The 18,438-nt window shown below is 44.7% G+C and overlaps 1 protein-coding gene across 1 annotated transcript; it reads right to left on the bottom strand.

Annotated features, from left to right (window-relative positions):
- On the bottom strand, positions 7,037 to 8,193 carry LOC8061547 (senescence-specific cysteine protease SAG39). The gene is made up of 2 exons (XM_021450582.1): positions 7,744 to 8,193; positions 7,037 to 7,623 (listed from the first exon to the last, which is right to left on the bottom strand). The coding sequence occupies exons 1-2, from the start codon at positions 8,177 to 8,179 to the stop codon at positions 7,037 to 7,039; spliced, it is 1,023 nt and encodes a 340-aa protein (XP_021306257.1). The 5' UTR covers positions 8,180 to 8,193.

Genomic DNA, 18,438 nt, shown 5'->3' with positions numbered 1-18,438 from the left:
ACCTCCTCTGTTCCGTAGCCCTTGGCAATGCTTCCTTCTGGCCGGGAACGACTATGGACATATTTCTTTAGGACACCCATGAATCTCTCGAAGGGGAACATGTTGTGTAGGAACGCAGGACCGAGAATACGAATCTCTTTGACCAGATGAACTAGGAGGTGTGTCATGATATCAAAGAAGGATGGAGGGAACACCAACTCAAAGCTGACGAGACATTGAACAACATCATTCTGCAGAGTAGCTAGTTGCTCTGGATTGATTGCCTTCTGAGAAATTGCATTGAGGAATGCACATAGCTTTACGGTGGCTAGACGTACGTGTGGAGGTAAAATTCCTCTTAAAAACGACCGGCAACAATTGCGTCATTAGAACATGACAGTCATGGGACTTCAAGTTTAGGAATTTCTTCTCTGGCACATTAATTATTCCCTTAATATTGGAGGAGAATCTAGATGGGACCTTGATGCTGCTAAGACATTCAAACATGCTTTCCTTCTCTTCTTTGCTCAGAGTGTAGCTAGCAAGGCTTAAGTAATGACGTCCATCATCTGTCTTTTCTGGATGCAGGTTGTCTCATTCTTTCATGCGCTGCAAGTCTTGTCGTGCTTCAAGTGAATCCTTAGACTTCCCGTAGACACCCATGAATCCGAGCAAGTTCACACAAAGATTCTTTGTAAGATGCATCACGTCGATCGCGTTGCAGACCTCTAGGACATTCCAGTAAGATAGCTCCCAAAATATGGATTTCTTCTTCCACATGGGTACGTGTCCCTTAGCATCCTTGGGAATAGGTTCGCTGCCTCGTCCCTTTCCAAATACCACTTTTATATCCTTGACCATTTCGAGTACATCATCCCCGGTTCGATTGAGAGGTTTGGTCCGGTGGTCTGCCTTGCCTTTAAAATGCTTGCCTTTCTTTCGTACTGGGTGGTTCACAGGAAGAAACCGACGGTGGCCAAGGTACATGACCTTTCAACATTTTTTCAAAAATACACAGTCAAGGTCTTCATAACAATGTGTGCATGCATTATATCCCTTGTTTGACTGGCCTGAAAGATTACTCAGAGCTGGCCAATCATTGATTGTTACAAACAGCAATGCTCGCAGGTCAAAGTGCTCTTGTTTGTACTCATCCCACACGTGAACTCCTGGTTTGCTCCATAAAAGTTGAAGTTCCTCAACTAATGGCCTTAGGTAGACATCTATGTCATTGCCAGGTTGCTTCGGTCCTTGGATAAGCACCGGCATCATAATAAACTTCCGCTTAATGCATAGCCATGGAGGAAGGTTGTAGATACATAGAGTAACTGGCCAAGTGCTATGACTACTGCTCTGCTCACCGAAAGGATTCATACCATCTGTACTTAAGGCGAACCGCAAGTTTCTAGCATCATCTGCAAAATCTAGGAATTCTCTGTCTATCGCTCTCCACTGGGATCCATCGGCAGGGTGTCTCAGCATATTGTCTATCTTACGGTCTTCTTTATGCCACTGCAACAACTTTGCATTGTCCTTATTTCTGAACAGACGTTTTAATCGTGGTATTATAAGAGCATTCCACATAACCTTGGCAGGAATTTTCTTCCTATGACGTTCTTCACCCTCAACATCGCCAGGATCATCTCGTCTAATCTTATACCGTGATGCCTTACATATTGGACATGCATCCAAATTCTCGTATTCCTCCCCACGGTAGAGGATGCAGTCATTAGGACATGCGTGTATCTTCTGGATTTCTAATCCCAAAGGGCAGACAACCTGTTTTGCTTCATACGTAGTGGTGGGCAATTCGTTGCCTTTTGGAAGCATCTTTTTTATGATCTTCAATAACTGCCCAAATGCCTTGTCAGATGTACCATTCTTTGCCTTCCATTGCAGCAATTCCAGTGTGCTACCTAGCTTTTTTTGCCCCTCTTCAGCGGTGGGATATAGCGATTTCCTGTGGTCCTCTAGCATGCACTCGAACTTGGCTTTCTCTTTATCACTTTCACATTCTCTTTGTGCATCACGGATGGCATCACCAAAAGCATCATCGCCCCGTTCATCTTCTACCGCTACCTCTTCTTCATTATCTCCCCCCATTGCAACATCATTGAAGCCACCGTACTGAGCAATAATATTGGCATGGTCCAATTCTTCTTCTTCTTCTTCACCTTCATCCATTATAATCCCGCTTTCTCCATGTTTGGTCCAACAAATATAGTTTGGTACGAAACCAGACTTTAATAAGTGTGAATGAAGAGTTCTTGAGTTAGAATATTCCATCAAATTCTTGCACACGGCACATGGACAGCACATGAAACCGTCCCTCTTATTTGTCTCGACCACACTTAAGAAATAGTGCACGCCATTAATGAACTCTTCGGAGCGCCGATCAGCATTATACATCCAATTACGTGTTACCATCTGCATTAAATATAACATATATATTATGAAAACCATGCACATATATAGTTTCTCATCTTATTGCACAACATGTCTAAGATACATAGTTGATTAATTCAGGAAAGCTTGGCTACAACAAATACAATCGCAACTAGCACTAAAAAACCAAAACTAAAATGCACTTAAGCAACATAATTAGTTCGCGTCCGATCCCAACTATAATAGATAGATCATTCGCTTGATCAACATCATTGAACTCCTTTCGTCGGCTCACTGCCTCACCACCTTCAGCCTCAACCACCTGTGCAAAAGATTTCTTAATGTGTTCAATGTATTCTTCCTCCTAGTACCAACCTGTACATCCGCCGGTACCGTCCCACTGAAATTAAAAGAGAGAATCAAAAGTTTAATTAATATCATTTAAAAAAATATGCACATATATAAGCAAATGTCTGGAAATAACTCACATTACGATCCGGACACTTGTAGAATATACGACCCTTGTTTACTCCCTCTTTCGACACTTTGTACTCCATCAAAATCTTCTGCCCACACTTGCCACAAGTAATGAGATGGAGTTCCGGACGGTATCGCTTTTGAACCCATTGAGAGACCGAAGACCCGGTCACGGTTGCCATCTACTATCCATACTCAATTTTTAAACAATTATAAATTCCACATTTACTAGTAAACATGTATGATACAATGGACATTATGTAGTAATAAAAATAAATCAAGTGATATTAACAAACCAATTAATTTGAACTATCCTACTTTCTAAGATCATAAAAAGATACTATAATTCATTCTTGCAAACTACATTAATACTAGGTCAACCATGAAATATGATATATATATATATATATGGATACTAATTCATGTGATTGATTCAAAATAACAAAGTGGATTTGAGCTAAAAAATGATGGGAACATCACAAGCCAAAAACAACATGAAAAAGAGAAGAAAGGCTGAAGTTAGTCACCTCCAAGCACGAAGAGACGATGATGGAGTCGAAGAAGATCAACGATGGGCGTTGGAGATGAAGAACAAATGAAGAACAAGCAAGAAGAAGCTCTAAGAACAACAATGGTGCTCTCGGTTTCAAATGGGCAGAGGGGAGGAGGGAGCCGGCCTATAAACCGGACCTTTAGCACCGGTTCAGGGCAAAAACCGGTGCTAAAGGGTCACCCTTTAGCACCGATTTGTGTTACAAACCGGTGCTAAAGGCTTTGCCTCGGCCGTGGCACTGGCCGGTGCTAAAGGGTCCCTGCCCCGACAACACCTGTCAGTAGCCGTTGGGCAGGACCCTTTAGCACCGGTTCGTGTTACGAATCGGTGTTAAAGGGGCCTTTAACCCCGATCCGCAATAAGGCCGAGGTTTTTGGTCATTTATTCTGCAGTAGTGCCGGATGCTATAAAAATATGTACTTGATCTCGGATGTGCATTTGCGGCTCTGCTTTGGATTCTTAAGGCATTATAAATAAATATAATAAGCGCCACATTTGATCACAGCATTCAATAACATATATCAGATAAAAATTGGAAAAAGTGTATTGGCTATTAGAACTTAATTTTATTTAGTACCTTAATGAACTCATTGCTTAATTAATTATGCTTTTCCATTACTGACTTAGAGATCTAGATGCAGCCCCCGCCACCATGAATTGATGGTTTTTGGCTCAGATGTGGTGGAAGCAATGGATCAGGTCACTCACCGCAAGAAACTAAATCTGCAAATACTATGTGGCAATGCTTTTTTGCAGGACAAGAGTAACACATGGCTTCGGAGGTAGATTATTTTTGACGAACAGTTACCAGTAGCAGATAGGTTTATTATTAATTTTATTTGTGTATCAACAGCTATTTTGATGCATGTGTGAACCTGAAAGCTGATGCACGCATGAACCTAATGCATATGTGAAGTTGATGTATGTGTGAACTGAAACCTGATTCTGTCGAGATGATATTTGTAGTGTGAAATCTTATACTATATCTTGATGTATGAAAAGAGTTCGTCTGTGTGAATTGAAATCTGACGCAAAATATGTTGCATTTCAAAAGTTCCAGAAAAAGATAGTGACATTCGAAATCATTCGGCGTATTTTCAGCTCAAGAAGGATTTGGTGGAACATATTTGGACAAAGTTCAGACATCGTCAAAATTATAGATGGACATCGGGCTGGGCCAGGCACGGGCCGTAACGTGCCGTGCCGACTTGGCCCGCGTGCCTGCCGTGCCATGCCTCAGTGGCCCGCGTGTTTGGCCTTCGGCCCAAGCACGGACCCACAGGCTGACTTTGTACCGTGCCGGACCGCGTAGCCCGGCGGTCCGAGCTAGTCCACAGCCCGGTTTTATAAAAATAATCAAAATAACCACACAATGACAATGATCACTTCACCAGCATAACGCTACAATCAATTTTTTACAACTCTCAACTTCTCAGATTCACAATCTCAGTCTTAGACCATAAAAATGACATCAAAAGACATGTAACATAAAAATGACCTATTTGTACAATGCCTGCGAAGGTGGCACTGCGCCGTTGCCGGGCCGACCCCTAAAACTCGGGTCGGGCCATGCCAGCCCGCGGGCTTAGAGATTGGCCCAAGCATAGCCTGCACCACCGGGCCGTGGCGGCGTGGGCCTGCGAGTTACCGGGCCGGGTCGTGCTCGGACCGGGCCAAAATGTCGTGTCGTGGGCCGGGCTGTCGTGCCTCGGGCTGCATGGCTTTCTATAGTCAAAATATATCTTGAGTTTGCTATATGCAATTCGTTTAGTATATATGTAATCTTTTAATATATATGTATGATGGACTAAAATATAAGGGTTTCCCATAAGGCAAGCTACTCAGCAAGTAGATAGTCTACCTAGAGGGTGCAGAACAACGTGGCATGTTCTCCAAGGCTACAAGGACCAACCTACTCGTATTCTAGGAAAGTCTAACTTTCTAATTAGATTAGAATCTTATATATAACCGACTAGGTCTAAATCGATACGCCTGTCCTCTAGACTGTATAAAGAGAGACAAGGGCACTTCCCTTGTACATTCAATGATACAAGGCACGACGCCTACTGGACATACGGAATTAGACTATTCTAGTGGTGTGAACTAGTATAAACCACTGTCTTTGCTTTCACCATCGAGTTTGGCTTACGCCGAAGCCCACTAATCACCATTCTGAGTATCACTGTAATGTGTTGCCGGTCATCAGACACCGGCTGGTGGCACGGCAGGTAGGGGGCTGTCAAGGGCACGCTGAGTTGCACCCACGTGACGACACAGATGTCTACCATTTGACCAACCCGGGTTGCTCTTGACGGACACGCGCCCCCTCAGGAGGATACCCTCCGTACCTCCTTTTCAGGATCTTATGAGTTGAGCTACACAAACATACCCAACACAAAGCATACTGATCAGCTGAATTGTTAAGCAATCAAGTACCCTGCTCATAACTGATACAACATTGATGAGAAAAAAAATTACACAGACATAAAAATGTTAGCGTATATTAATTTATGGGCTTAGCTTATTATCCAGCCCTATCCACCAGCCTCCTCCGAGGCCTGCCCATCAGCCTCCTACCTGCTTGTACCACTTATATACAGGCTTCATGTAGGCCTCCTCAACATGTGTTAGATGATTTGTCTACACACAGAGAAAATAGTGTCGGAGTAGTTGGATCAGCACACACACTCTACAAACATAGAGAGAGAGGGGGGGGGGGAGTGTGACATCTAGGAGAATAGGGGTGTGATAGAGTTAGGGTTATGCGAGTGGGAGAGGATTTAAGGGTCCCAAGCTTTTTTAGAGGCACGACTCATAGAATGTATGCCTCTATTAATGGCTCCATTTTCAGAGATAACTACTGGATGGCTGTCTCCATATCTGGACGTAGCTACCGCCTATGAAAGTTGAAGGATGTTCTAGGAGACAAACACTTTTGAGACACCTCAGCAAATAAGAGGGACGATCTCTGAAAACCTTTTTTTTTGTAGTGGCTAGTTCGGAAGCCTACCTTTCTAGTGTTGAAGAAGTGCATTTCATTCATGAGGACTTAAGTCTTAGTGCCTGAAGAATACACTTGGGTGAGGTGCTACAACAAGTGCCGAGAAGAGTGCCACTAACTCAATACTTCAAGAATTTGGCATTTTATTGTTGATTTCATTAGTTTTCCTCATCTAATGTGTATTTATATTACCATCTTTCATTGTTCAATGGCTTCCTCATTGTCTAGCTTAATGTTACACCAAGAATGTATGGTATGATAGCTTGACTAGAATGATAGGCTTTGAACTTTACAACTATATACAACGTTAGGTTCCTATGTATTCTCGAATAAATTTTAGTTAGTCCCAATTCATCCCGGTAACCCATGATACATTGCGTTGCCCTTCACCATTTCTGAATATTCACTCCAAGAAAATAACCAGGATGTATTCATGATTAATCATTACAGATTCGACACATTACATGATTTTTAATACATATGGAATTGTAGAATACATGTAAAAGATCTATTTGAAACACAGTTTATGGACACACATTTGAACCAACTATATATACATAGTAAATAAAAAGTCATATAAGTATCAATTTATTCCAATGTAAGCGTTTATGTACGAACGTAAGGGCTTATGAAGGTTTCGCCTACTCAGTGGGGTAGGAAGGCTCCATAGCTAGGCCACACATGCCCCTCTTGTCGGAAATATCCTTCTCCATTCTCAGGTAACCATTCTCGCCCCAAGTCGTGCCCCATGAGTTCTTTAGTAGCCAGTACTTGGTGCCATCACTGGTTTGTCCATAGCCAATGGCTGCAATCCCATGGTCCAGGTCAGTACCACATGAGCCAGTCATCACACCACCAGAGTAGAACTGAAACGTCATGTCTCCGCCATCCACTGCCACCGACACGGGTTGGTTGGCCACGGCCTTCATCAGGGCAGCCTCATCATTTGCAGGGACATCCTCAAAGCCCTTGACGGTTGCGGCACTGTTTGATCCACTCTTGCACTTGCCATCCGCAGCTGTGTAAGGATAGCTAGACTCCGTGGTTAGGCCGCCATTCTTGATGATGAACTTGAAAGCATCGTCCATCAAACCACCTTCACAACCCTGATCCTCACCATGGACATCGCAATCCACTAACTCTTGTTCCGAGAGGGAGATGAGCTTGCCGGTGCTTATTTTTACGATGCCTTCTGTGGCAGCCACAGCCGAGAATGCCCAACAGCAGCCTGCAATTAATTATTATGTTTAGACGTATGTTATTGCACTCTAGTTTAGATCATAATATGATAATATTAGTGTTGTCATAGTAAGTGTATATGTATATACTTCGTACTAAATGTACTTACCGCATTGGCCTTGATCCTTGATGGGAGTGACGGCACCCTTGGTCCTCCAGTCGATGGTTGCCGGAAGTGCATCAACACTAACATTCTCATATCTAAATCCGGTAGAAACCTTCACGGGGCTAGGTTTGAAGCCCTTGTTAGTCTTGGTAGCCCTGAATTCATCGTTCGTGAGATCAGCAAACTGGTTGACGCCGAGCCAGAACTTGCGGTTCCCACCAGCGTTGAACGACTCGATGAACTTAACATTAGCTTTGAACACCTCGAACCGCCGAGCCTTCTCGGTGGTGTCTTTGTAGACACGGCTGTACTGCACCATCCACTGCTCATGCCTCGCCACCATGGCTGAGTCGTCGTTCAGGTCACGAGCAGCAAGGGCAGCACCGCAGAAGAAGGCGAGGCCGAGGATTGCCAAGATTGATGCCTTGATGGTGGCCATGGTCGATCACTCGATGGATCAGACCTGTGAATTGGTCGCTATGCAGACCTGCTGCTGCTGTGCACTATATGCCTTTTGATGTGGTGATTGGAGCGGGTGGTATGGGTACGTATATATAGCTACAACCTGTATTTTATATTCTTGTAAGTATGAAGAGATATGGTGCTTCTACGCTGTATTGTGTGGAAAGGGACAGGTCCGTGGCCGTGAAGTACGTATGGTTGCCGGATGCTATTAGAATATGTACTTGAGCTCGAGACGTGCATTTGCGGCTCTGCTTTGGATTCTTAATTAAGGCATTATGAATAAAGATTATAAGCGCCACATTTGATCACAGCATTCATTAACATATATCAGATAAAAAATGGAAAAAGTGTATTGGCTGTTAGAACTTAATTTTATTTAGGATCTTAATGAACTCATTGCTTAATTAATTATGCTTTTTCCATTACTGACTTAGAGATGTAGATGCAGCCACCGCCACCATGAATTGGTGGTTTTTGGCCCAGATGTGGTGGAAGCAATGGATCAGGTTACTCACCGCAAGCAACTAAATCTGCAAATACTATGTGGCAATGCATGTTTGTAGGACAAGAGTGACACATGGCTTCGGATCGAGGTGGATTATTTTTGACGAACAGTTACCTGTAGCAGATAGTTTATTAATTTTATTTGTGTATCAGCAGCTATTTTGATGCATGTGTGAACCTGAAAGCTGATGCACGCGTGAACCTAATGCATATGTGAAGTTGATGTATATGTGTGAACTGAAACCTGATTCTGTCGAGATGATATTTGTAGTGTGAAATCTTATACTATATCTTGATGTATGAAAAGAGTTTGTCTGTGTGAATTGAAATCTGACGCAAAATATGTTGCGTTTCAAAGAGTTCCAGAAAAAGATAGTGACATTTGAAATCAGTCAGCGAATTTTCACTTCAAGAAGGATTTGGTGGAACATATTTGGACAACGTTCAGACATCGTCAAAATTATAGATGGACATCGGGCCGGGCCAGGCACGGGCAGTAACATGCCGTGCGGACTTGGCCCGCGTGCATGTCGTGCCATGCCTCAGTGGCCCGCGTGCTTGGCCTTCGGCTCAAGCACAGGCCCACAGGCTGACTTTGTACCGTGCCGGACCGCGTAGCCCGGCGGGCCGGGCTAGCCCATAGCCCGATTTTATAAAAATAATCAAAATAACCACACAATGATAATGATCACTTCACCAACATAACACCACAATCAATTTTTACAACTCTCAACTCCTCAGATTCACAATCTCAGTCTTAGATTATAGAAATGACATCAAAAGACATGTAACATAAAAATGACCTGTTTGTACAATGCCTGCGAAGGTGGCACCGCGCCGTTGCCGGGCCGACCCCTAAAACTCGGGTCGGGCCATGCCAGCCCGCGGGCTTACAAATCGGCCCAAGGATAGCCTGCACCACCGGGCCGTGGCGGCGTGGGCTCGCGAGTTAAGGGCCGGGCTGTGCTCGGACCGGGCCAAAATGTCGTGCCGTGGGCCGGGCTGTCGTGCCTCGGGCTGCATGGCTTTCTATAGTCAAAATATATCTTGAGTTTGCTATATGCAATTCGGTTAGTATATATGTAATCTTTTAATATATATGTATGATGGACTAAAATATAAGGGTTTCCCATAAGGCGAACTACTCAGCAAGTAGACTGCTTAGAGGGTGCAGAAGAACGTGGCATGTTCTCCAAGGCTACAAGGACCAACCTACTCGTATTCTAGGAAAGTCTAACTTTCTAATTAGATTAAAATCTTTTGTTATGACCGACTAGGTCTAAATCGATTCGCCTATCCTCTAGACTGTATAAAGAGAGACAAGGGCACCTCCCTTGTACATTCTATGATACAAGGCACGACGCCTACTGGACATATGATATTAGACTATTCTAGTGGTGTGAACTAGTATAAACCACAGTCTTTGCTTTCACCATCGAGCTTGGCTTACGCCGAAGCCCACTAATCACCATTCTGAGTATCACTGTAATGTGTTGCCGGTCATCAGACACCGGCAGGTGGCACGACAGGTAGGGGGCTGTCAAGGGCACGCTGAGTTGCACCCACGTGACGACACAGATGTCTACCATTTGACCAACCCGGGTTGCTCTTGACGGAGTGTTGACGCCGTTTTTGGGCACGTGTCCATGTTTGGTAAAGTATAGGCCGGCAAGATAAGACGGCGGTGTTTAATCTACAGGATGAGTTGCCGATGAGGATGGTTGCCGATGGAGGAGGGGTTGAACATGACTAAGTCCATAGGTGGTGATGTGTCTGTGCCGATGGCTACGACAAGGAAGTCTGCCGAGGACTATGACGAGGGAGTCTGCCGATGATATGGAGGGAGAGTCCGGAAGCTGCCGATCGGCTTGTGGAGGTGTTCCAGTTTGTCAAGGGGGGATAGTTTTATGTTTTCCTTAGTTATTTAAATCGTTTTGTATACGGATTCTGTGTAATTTGGAATTCGAGTTCTAGTCGTGTCTGGTTGTAGCTCTTTGAGTAGGGTATAAATATAAACCCTAGGGCCTTGTAATGAGACATCTATCAATCAATCAAACACAAGTTTTTACTCATATTCTAGCATCTACCTTTCGACGACTTCGTCATACTTTTTCCTTTTCATTACGAGTTCTTAGGAATTCGTCGACTTAAGCTCGGCGTATTCTCGAGTTCCGCATGAGTACCTCTTGGCCGTGTCATCCGGGCGCATCGCTGTTGTCAGAACCAAAGTATTCAAGTTACCACCTTTGCCGATAGTAAGGTCAAATCGGCTGGCACGCCTTAACGTTTGAATCGGGTATTAGCCCTTTGTGTTTGCAGATCAGCTTTTGCACTAACACATCTTTTGGCACGCCCAGTGGGACCGATTCAAGATCAAGATCAACATGTCGACTTCTGAGTTTGATCAGGAGAACGTTATCCCCGTGACGGAAGCCAATCTCAAGGATGAGCAGAAGCAAGCTATTGCTAAGGCCATGGAGGATTACAAGCAGCAATGCCTGAGGTCCTTCAGCATGAACAGGAGTGGCGAGGTGATCCAGAAGGATGTACTGCCGGCACCGCGGCGGGTTACTTTTGAAGCCAATCCTGGCAAACTTCAAGAGATGGTTGACAGCGCTATCAATCGTGCTTTGATCAACCAAGCTGGTGTATTGTCTAACACGGTTTTCAATGCCGTGGCAAGAACTTTCAAAGAAGGACAGCTGCCACCAGATTATGTGGGCCCCACTTATCACTAGCCAAGGTCACCAGTGGTCATAGCTCCATCAGCCGCTACAGCCGCTGCGGGCATGGATATTCCTGTTCCGCCAAGCACGGTGGGAGTCACCAATGCACAATCTACGCCGATGACAACCAATCCACAAACTTCAGATGGGCAGATCAAACTTGCTACAGATCTGTTGGCATCGGCAATGTCAGGATTGACTCCTCCTCCTAACTGGTGGGGTTATGGCATGCCTCCAGAGTTAACGCCGGGTACGTCGCAGACGACTGATGTGAGGGGCAAGACTCCTATGGCATCGGCACCTCCAAGCATGCCGATGAACTAGAGTCCCCAGTATACTACAACTACTACTGCAAGACCTCACACTGGGAATTCTCAAGCTCCAACGTTCCAGATGCCTAACGCATCGGCAGATTCAATGCTGATGCAACAGAGGTTTATGACTCAGCCAGGGTATGTCAGTTCAATGATCATGCCCAATTACCAGTCATCGGCAGGGCCTATGCCGATGAACGCTAATAATGGATGGCTTGGGCAGCAAGTCTTTCCACAAACACCCCAACAGAATCATCAGGCTACAGGGTTCCAACAAGGCCAGATCTATCCTGGATTCCAGAATCAGGGGATTCCCAACCAGGCAATGAATCTTGGGCAGCAGGTCGGCGGACAACAGATTGGCGCGCAACAGCTTGGTGGTCCACAGATTGGGGGTCAGATGATTAACCCGATGTTTCATGCAGATCGTGCGCCACACCGACACGTGGAAGCTTATCAGCAGGTGCCTGATCCGCAACCGCCCCATCGGCAAGATGCCGATGCTTATTGGGCCGATAAGATTGCTGAAGTGATGAGAGACCAATTCGGGATAAAACCCAAAGTCAATACTTACTCTTATCGGACACCGTATCCTCCCGCATATGATTTGATCCCGCTTCCACATCGGTACAAGGTACCAGATTTTACTAAGTTTTCTGGGTAGGATGACACGTCGACCATGGAGCACGTCAACAGGTTCATCATCCAATGCGGAGAAGCTGGTAACAGGGACGAGTTGAGGGTTCGCTTATTCTCGTCATCATTGTCTGGATCGGCTTTCACCTGGTTTATATCATTGCCTCCCAACTCAGTGATTACTTAGGCCGATCTAGAGAAACAATTCCACAAATACTTCTTTTCTGGGGTCCATGAGAAGAAGATCACCGATTTGGTTAAATTAAGGCAACGCAATGACGAATCGGTTGAGAGTTTTGTGCAGAGGATACGGGAGGTCAAGAACAAATGCTATAGCCTAGTTCTGGATGATCGGCAGCTAGCCGATTTGGCTTTCCAGGGTTTGTTGCCACACATCAGGGACAAGTATGCATCTCAGGAGTTTGAAAGCTTAAGTCATTTGGTGCAGAGAATTTCTGATCAAGATATCAAGCCTTTCGAGCCCAAGAGAGCATGGAACAAGAAGGTATCGTTCGTTGATGAAGCAGCAAGCTCGGATTCTCATGAAGAACCAGTCATCGGCTTGGCAGAATGGGTGAAAAATAAGAAGCCGATGTCTTGTCCTTTTGGACATAAAGAACCAGAGAAGTTCGCGTTTGATACTGCTAAGGCCGATAGGATATTCGACTTTCTACTTCAGGAAGGTCAGATCAAGTTGTCACCTAATCACGTGATCCCATCGGCTGAAGAATTAAAAAGGATGAAATATTGCAAGTGGCACAATGCAACTTCTCACGACACTAATGAATGCAAGGTTTTCAGACAGCAGCTGCAATCGGCTATAGAGTCTGGAAGAATCAAATTTGACAGTTCCAAGACCCAGAAGCTGATGAAGATTGATCAACATCCTTTCCCAACGAACATGTTGGATGCTAAGGGAAAGGCCAAGGTCTTAACATCAGAAGCAGCCGAAAGAAGTGCATCGGTGGATCCTCAGCATCAAGTCACTACTGCCGATGCGAGAGGAAGGGGCTTGGTCCAGGAAGAAACCAGCTCAGGAAGGCCTCCCCGATCTGGTATCGTTATAACTCACAGAAGACCTCGAGAAACTTGGCAGCAACGTGAGGACCGATATCGGCGCCAGGAGGAAGATTATCGTCGGAAAGAAGAAAGACGCCGACAGGAGTGGAATCGGCATAGGGATCACTGGAATTGTCCGTTCTTCATCCATTGCTGGGAGGAGAATATCAAGCTTCCAACTATCAGAGATTGTCCTGAGTGTAACGGTTATGACCGGTACGACAGGTCCGATCGGCACTATCGTGATAATGATCGGCATTTCAATGGGCCGATTAGAGGGAGAGCATCTGTCCATGATCGGCTGGGGGGCAGGCTCAGTGTGCACGACAGGCTTGGCGATCGTGTTGGATATTTTCCCAGGAACCAGGAAGAACTGGAAGAGATGGCTAATGCACGGGTTCCCGACGAGTTCATATTTTGTAGGGACGCCAATGCATATCGGATGGAGTCAAGGGAAAATCGTCGCCCAGTGGCAAGGCAGCAGCAGCTTCCTCCATGGTGTCCAGAGGGGTTGACCAGGACACAGAAACGAAGGCTGCAGCGCGAAAGGCAAGAAGAGTTAAGCAAGGGGGAGAACTCTGGACAGTCTGGGGATCAGCAACAACCAGATCCTAAGGAAGAAGGCCCATCGGCAGGTGTCAACATGGTCTTTATGTTGCCGATGGAGTTCCTTGCGCCATCCAGTGATGATGAGGTGGAGTTTTCCGACCAAATAGCTCAGTTGGCTCTGGATCCGATGACAGCTATCTTCGAGAAGCCTGCTGATGATGAAAGACAACATCTCAAGGCTCTGTTTGTCAAAGGAAGGGTTGACGGGCAGCCGATGACTAAGATCCTAATTGATGGAGGAGCTGCTATCAACATCATGCCATATGCAGTGTATCGGAAGCTTGGAAAAGGGGATCAGGATTTAACTAAGACCGATATGATGCTTAAAGACTTTGAAGGGAATGTGTCTCCGGTCAAGGGGGCAATATGTGTAGAGTTGACCATCGGCAGCAAAACCTTGCCGACAACCTTCTTCGTGATCAGTGGAAAGGGTGCTTACAATTTACTGTTGGGAAGAGATTTGATTCATGCTAATTGTTGCATTCCGTCCACAATGCACCAATGACTGGTCCAGTGGGTAGGTGACAAGATTGAAATTATCCCAGGAGATTCTTCTTATGTCATTGCATCGGCAGAGGCAGACACCTATGAAAGGACTAGGTGCATTTCAGGAGAAATATGGGAAAAGGATTTTCTCAAGGTTGCCGATTACGAGATTCCACCGATCCAAGCAGTCGGTTCTGACGAAGGTTTTTAATGGATAGGTTCGCCGATGATGGAAAATTAGGCCAGGGATTCACATCGGCCGATGATTTAGTAGAAGTAGATATAGGTAGTGGTGATAAACCTAGACCTACTTTTATTAGCGCTAAGTTAAGTCCTAAGTGTAAGCAGCAGTTAATTGATTTGTTAAAGGAATATAAAGATTGCTTTGCTTGGGATTATACTGAGATGCCTGGTTTGGACCGATCAATTGTTGAACATCGGTTACCTATCAAGTTTGGATTTCGGCCACATCAGCAGCCAGCTCGCCGATGTAATCCTAATATCCTCCCTGATATTAAGGCCGAAATCACCAAACTTATTGAAGCTAAGTTTATTCGGTAGTGTCGATATGCCGAATGGATTTCCAATGTTGTTCCGGTCTACAAGAAGAATGGGAAGCTTCGGGTCTGCATTGATTTCAGGAATCTCAACAAGGCTACGCCGATGGATGGATATCCGATGCCAGTTGCCGATCTGTTGGTTGACGCTGCGGCAGGACATCGGATAATCAGCTTTATGGATGGCAATGCAGGATATAACCAAATATTCATGGCTGAAGAAGATATTCCAAAGACCGCGTTCAGGTGCCCTGGGCATGTTGGATTGTTTGAATGGATAGTCATGACCTTTGGCTTAAAGAATGCTGGTGCTACTTATCAAAGGGCCATGAATTTTATATTTCATGAGTTCATCGGCAAGCTGGTAGAGATTTATATTGATGATGTGGTGGTTAAGTCTGGAGACTTCACAAAGCATCTTGCCGATTTACGAAAGGTGTTGGAGTGCACAAGGAAGCATGGTTTGAAGATGAATCCCAATAAGTGTGCATTTGGTGTATCGGCAGGACAATTTCTTGGTTTCATGGTGCACCAGAGGGGGATTGAAATCAGTCGAAGATCTATTGATGCCATCAATAAGATAGTGGCCCCTACCAATAAGACTGAACTCCAGTCCTTGATCGGCAAGGTAAATTTTATCAGGAGATTTATATCTAATTTATCTGGTAAAATTCGTGCTTTCAGTCCTCTTCTTAAGTTAAAAGCCGATCAAGAATTTATTTGGGGGAAGGAACAGCAGTTGGCTCTGGATGAAATCAAGAAGTATTTAGTGAATCCTCCAGTTCTAATTCCACCTCAGCAAGGAAAGCCCTTCAGATTGTATTTGTCTACCGATGAGACGGTCATCGGTTCGGCTTTAATTCAAGAATTTGAAGGCATGGAACGTGTAATTTATTACTTAAGCAGGAGGTTGATTGATGCTGAAACCAGGTATTCGGCTATTGAGAAACTATGCCTATGCTTATATTTCTCTTGTATCAAGTTAAGGCATTACTTGTTATCGGCCGAATGCACTGTTATTTGCAAAGATGATGTGGTCCGGTACATGCTGTCCATGCCGATTATGAGCGACAGGATAGGTAAATGGATTTTGGCGCTGTCGGAGTTCGATCTGCGTTATGAATCAGCTAAGGCAGTTAAGGGACAAATTATGGCCGATTTTGTGACTCAGCATTGCGGTACAGTGGAGGCTTTGGAAATTGTGCCTTGGACGCTTTTCTTTGATGGATCCACGTGTGACCGGGGGGCAGGAATCGGCATAGTACTAGTTTCCCCTCGGGGAAGAAAATATGAGTTTTCCTTGCCGATTGTTGCCACGTCAACGAATAATCAGGCTGAGTATCAAGCTTTAATAAAGGGATTAGAGTTGTTGAGAGAAGTTCATGCTGATGCTGTTGAGGTCTTCGGAGATTCTATGCTAGTTATAAATCAATTGGCTGGGAGCTATGAATGCCGAAGTGAAGTTCTCATAACTTATTACGAAAGGAGTATGCAACTGTTAAAGGAATTCAAAGACTTCCGATTAGAGTATGTTCCTCGATTGCATAATGAAGAAGCAAATCGGTTGGCTCAGCATGCTTCGGGATATTAGCCTATGATCAATACGATATCGGCAATTGGTGCCGATGATTGGAGAAAAGAAATCGTTGATTATTTGAAAGATCCATCTAAGAAAGTTGAAAGACGAGTTCGGTTTCAAGCAACCAAGTATGTGCTCCTCGAAGATGAATTGTATTATCGGACTATTGATGGAATTCTTCTCCGATGCTTAGGTGATGATGAAGCTAAGAGATTGATGGGAGAAATCCATGAAGGGGTATGTGGAGCGCATCAGTCGGCTTTCAAGATGAAGTGGATGATTAGGAGGAATGGATATTATTTGTCGACTATACTTGAAGATTGCTTTAAATATTTCAAAGGGTGTCAAGGATGTCAAAAGTTTGGTAATATTCAAAGGGCACCTGCATCGGCTATGAATCCTATTATAAAGCCATGGCCGTTCCGAGGATGGGCTATTGATTTGATCGGCCAGATTTATCCACCATCTAGCAAAGGGCATAAGTTTATTCTAGTTGCCACCGATTATTTCACTAAATGGGTTGAAGCTATTCCTTTGAAGAAAGTCACATCGGCCAATATGATTGATTTTGTGAAGGAGCATATCATTTACCGATTTGGAATTCCTCAAACAATTACTACCGATCAGGGTACTATGTTTACATCAGGGGAGTTCGATGAATTCGCAATCGGTATGGGGATTAAAGTATTGAATTCTTCTCCTTACTATGCTCAAGCCAATGGGCAGGCCGAGGCGTCTAACAAAGGAATTATTAAGCTTATTAAACGGAAGATTGAAGAAAATCCTAGAAGGTGGCATACATTGTTAAATGAGGCTTTATGGTCATACCGGATGGCTTGTCATGGATCAACCAAGGTCTCACCCTATCAGTTGGTGTATGGGCATGATGCAGTATTACCTTGGGAGGTTAAGGCTGGGTCTAGGCGATTATCTTTTCAAGACCAGTTGGCTGCCGATGATTATGCTACTTTGATGACAGACGAGTTGGATGATCTAGCAGGGCATCGGCTGAGAGCCTTGATGAGTATAGAAGAGAATAAGAAAAGAGTTGCTAGATGGTATGATAAGAAAGTGAAGGCTAAGGAGTTTGCCGATGGAGACTTGGTATGGAAATTAATTTTACCGATCGGGACTAAAAGTTCGAAGTTTGGAAAATGGTCTCCCAATTGGGAGGGTCCCTATCGGATAAGACGATCGGCTCCTGGTAACGCCTACATTTTAGAAACTCTCGAAGGAGTTGAATTTCCCAGAGCGTTAAATGGAAAATATTTAAAAAAGTATTACCCCAGCATATGGGTCGATGCATAAAAGTTTAAATGCCGATAACACTCCTATCGGCTGGATTAAAATGTATCTGGGCCGGACTTAATGTTTCAAAAGGATGCCGATAATAGTCCTATCGGCTAGACTAAACATCAAGAAAGCTGAAGAGCAGGAAGAGGCAAGTGTGTTGCCGATGAAGAGCTCACATGCTTAGCAGCGCTTGGATGGTTGATATAGCGCGTAGGCGGATCTGGTCGGCTGCTTCTATTTCTTTGATGTCTTCATCGGTAGTGCCTTCTATCGGCTTCAATTTCTTCTTCAACTGCAGTGCTTTGCGACCATGGGCATTTCGCTCTTGCTCGAGGAGTTTGATGGTCTCTGGCAGTTGGTTTTCTTCCTGTTGGGCTTGGGATAGAGCGTCCTCCACTTGCTTGAGTTCTGCCAGCAGGGCTTCTCTTTTTGCCGATAAATCAGAGATCTTCTGTTTCAATGCGCCGCCT

This window comes from Sorghum bicolor, chromosome 10 (assembly GCF_000003195.3).
Source record: "Sorghum bicolor cultivar BTx623 chromosome 10, Sorghum_bicolor_NCBIv3, whole genome shotgun sequence".
Taxonomy (NCBI): Eukaryota; Viridiplantae; Streptophyta; class Magnoliopsida; order Poales; family Poaceae; genus Sorghum; species Sorghum bicolor.
The sequence above is the reverse complement of the archived record's forward strand: the minus strand, read 5'-3'. Positions and strand labels throughout refer to the sequence as shown.

Bases quoted from the DNA above. Each gene is read 5' to 3' on its own strand.
- LOC8061547 (XM_021450582.1), bottom strand. From the start codon at position 8,179: ATGGCCACCATCAAGGCATCAATCTTGGCAATCCTCGGCCTCGCCTTC. The intron at 7,624-7,743 runs GTAAGTACATTT...AATTAATTGCAG, and splicing joins CAAGGATCAAGGCCAATGCG to GCTGCTGTTGGGCATTCTCG.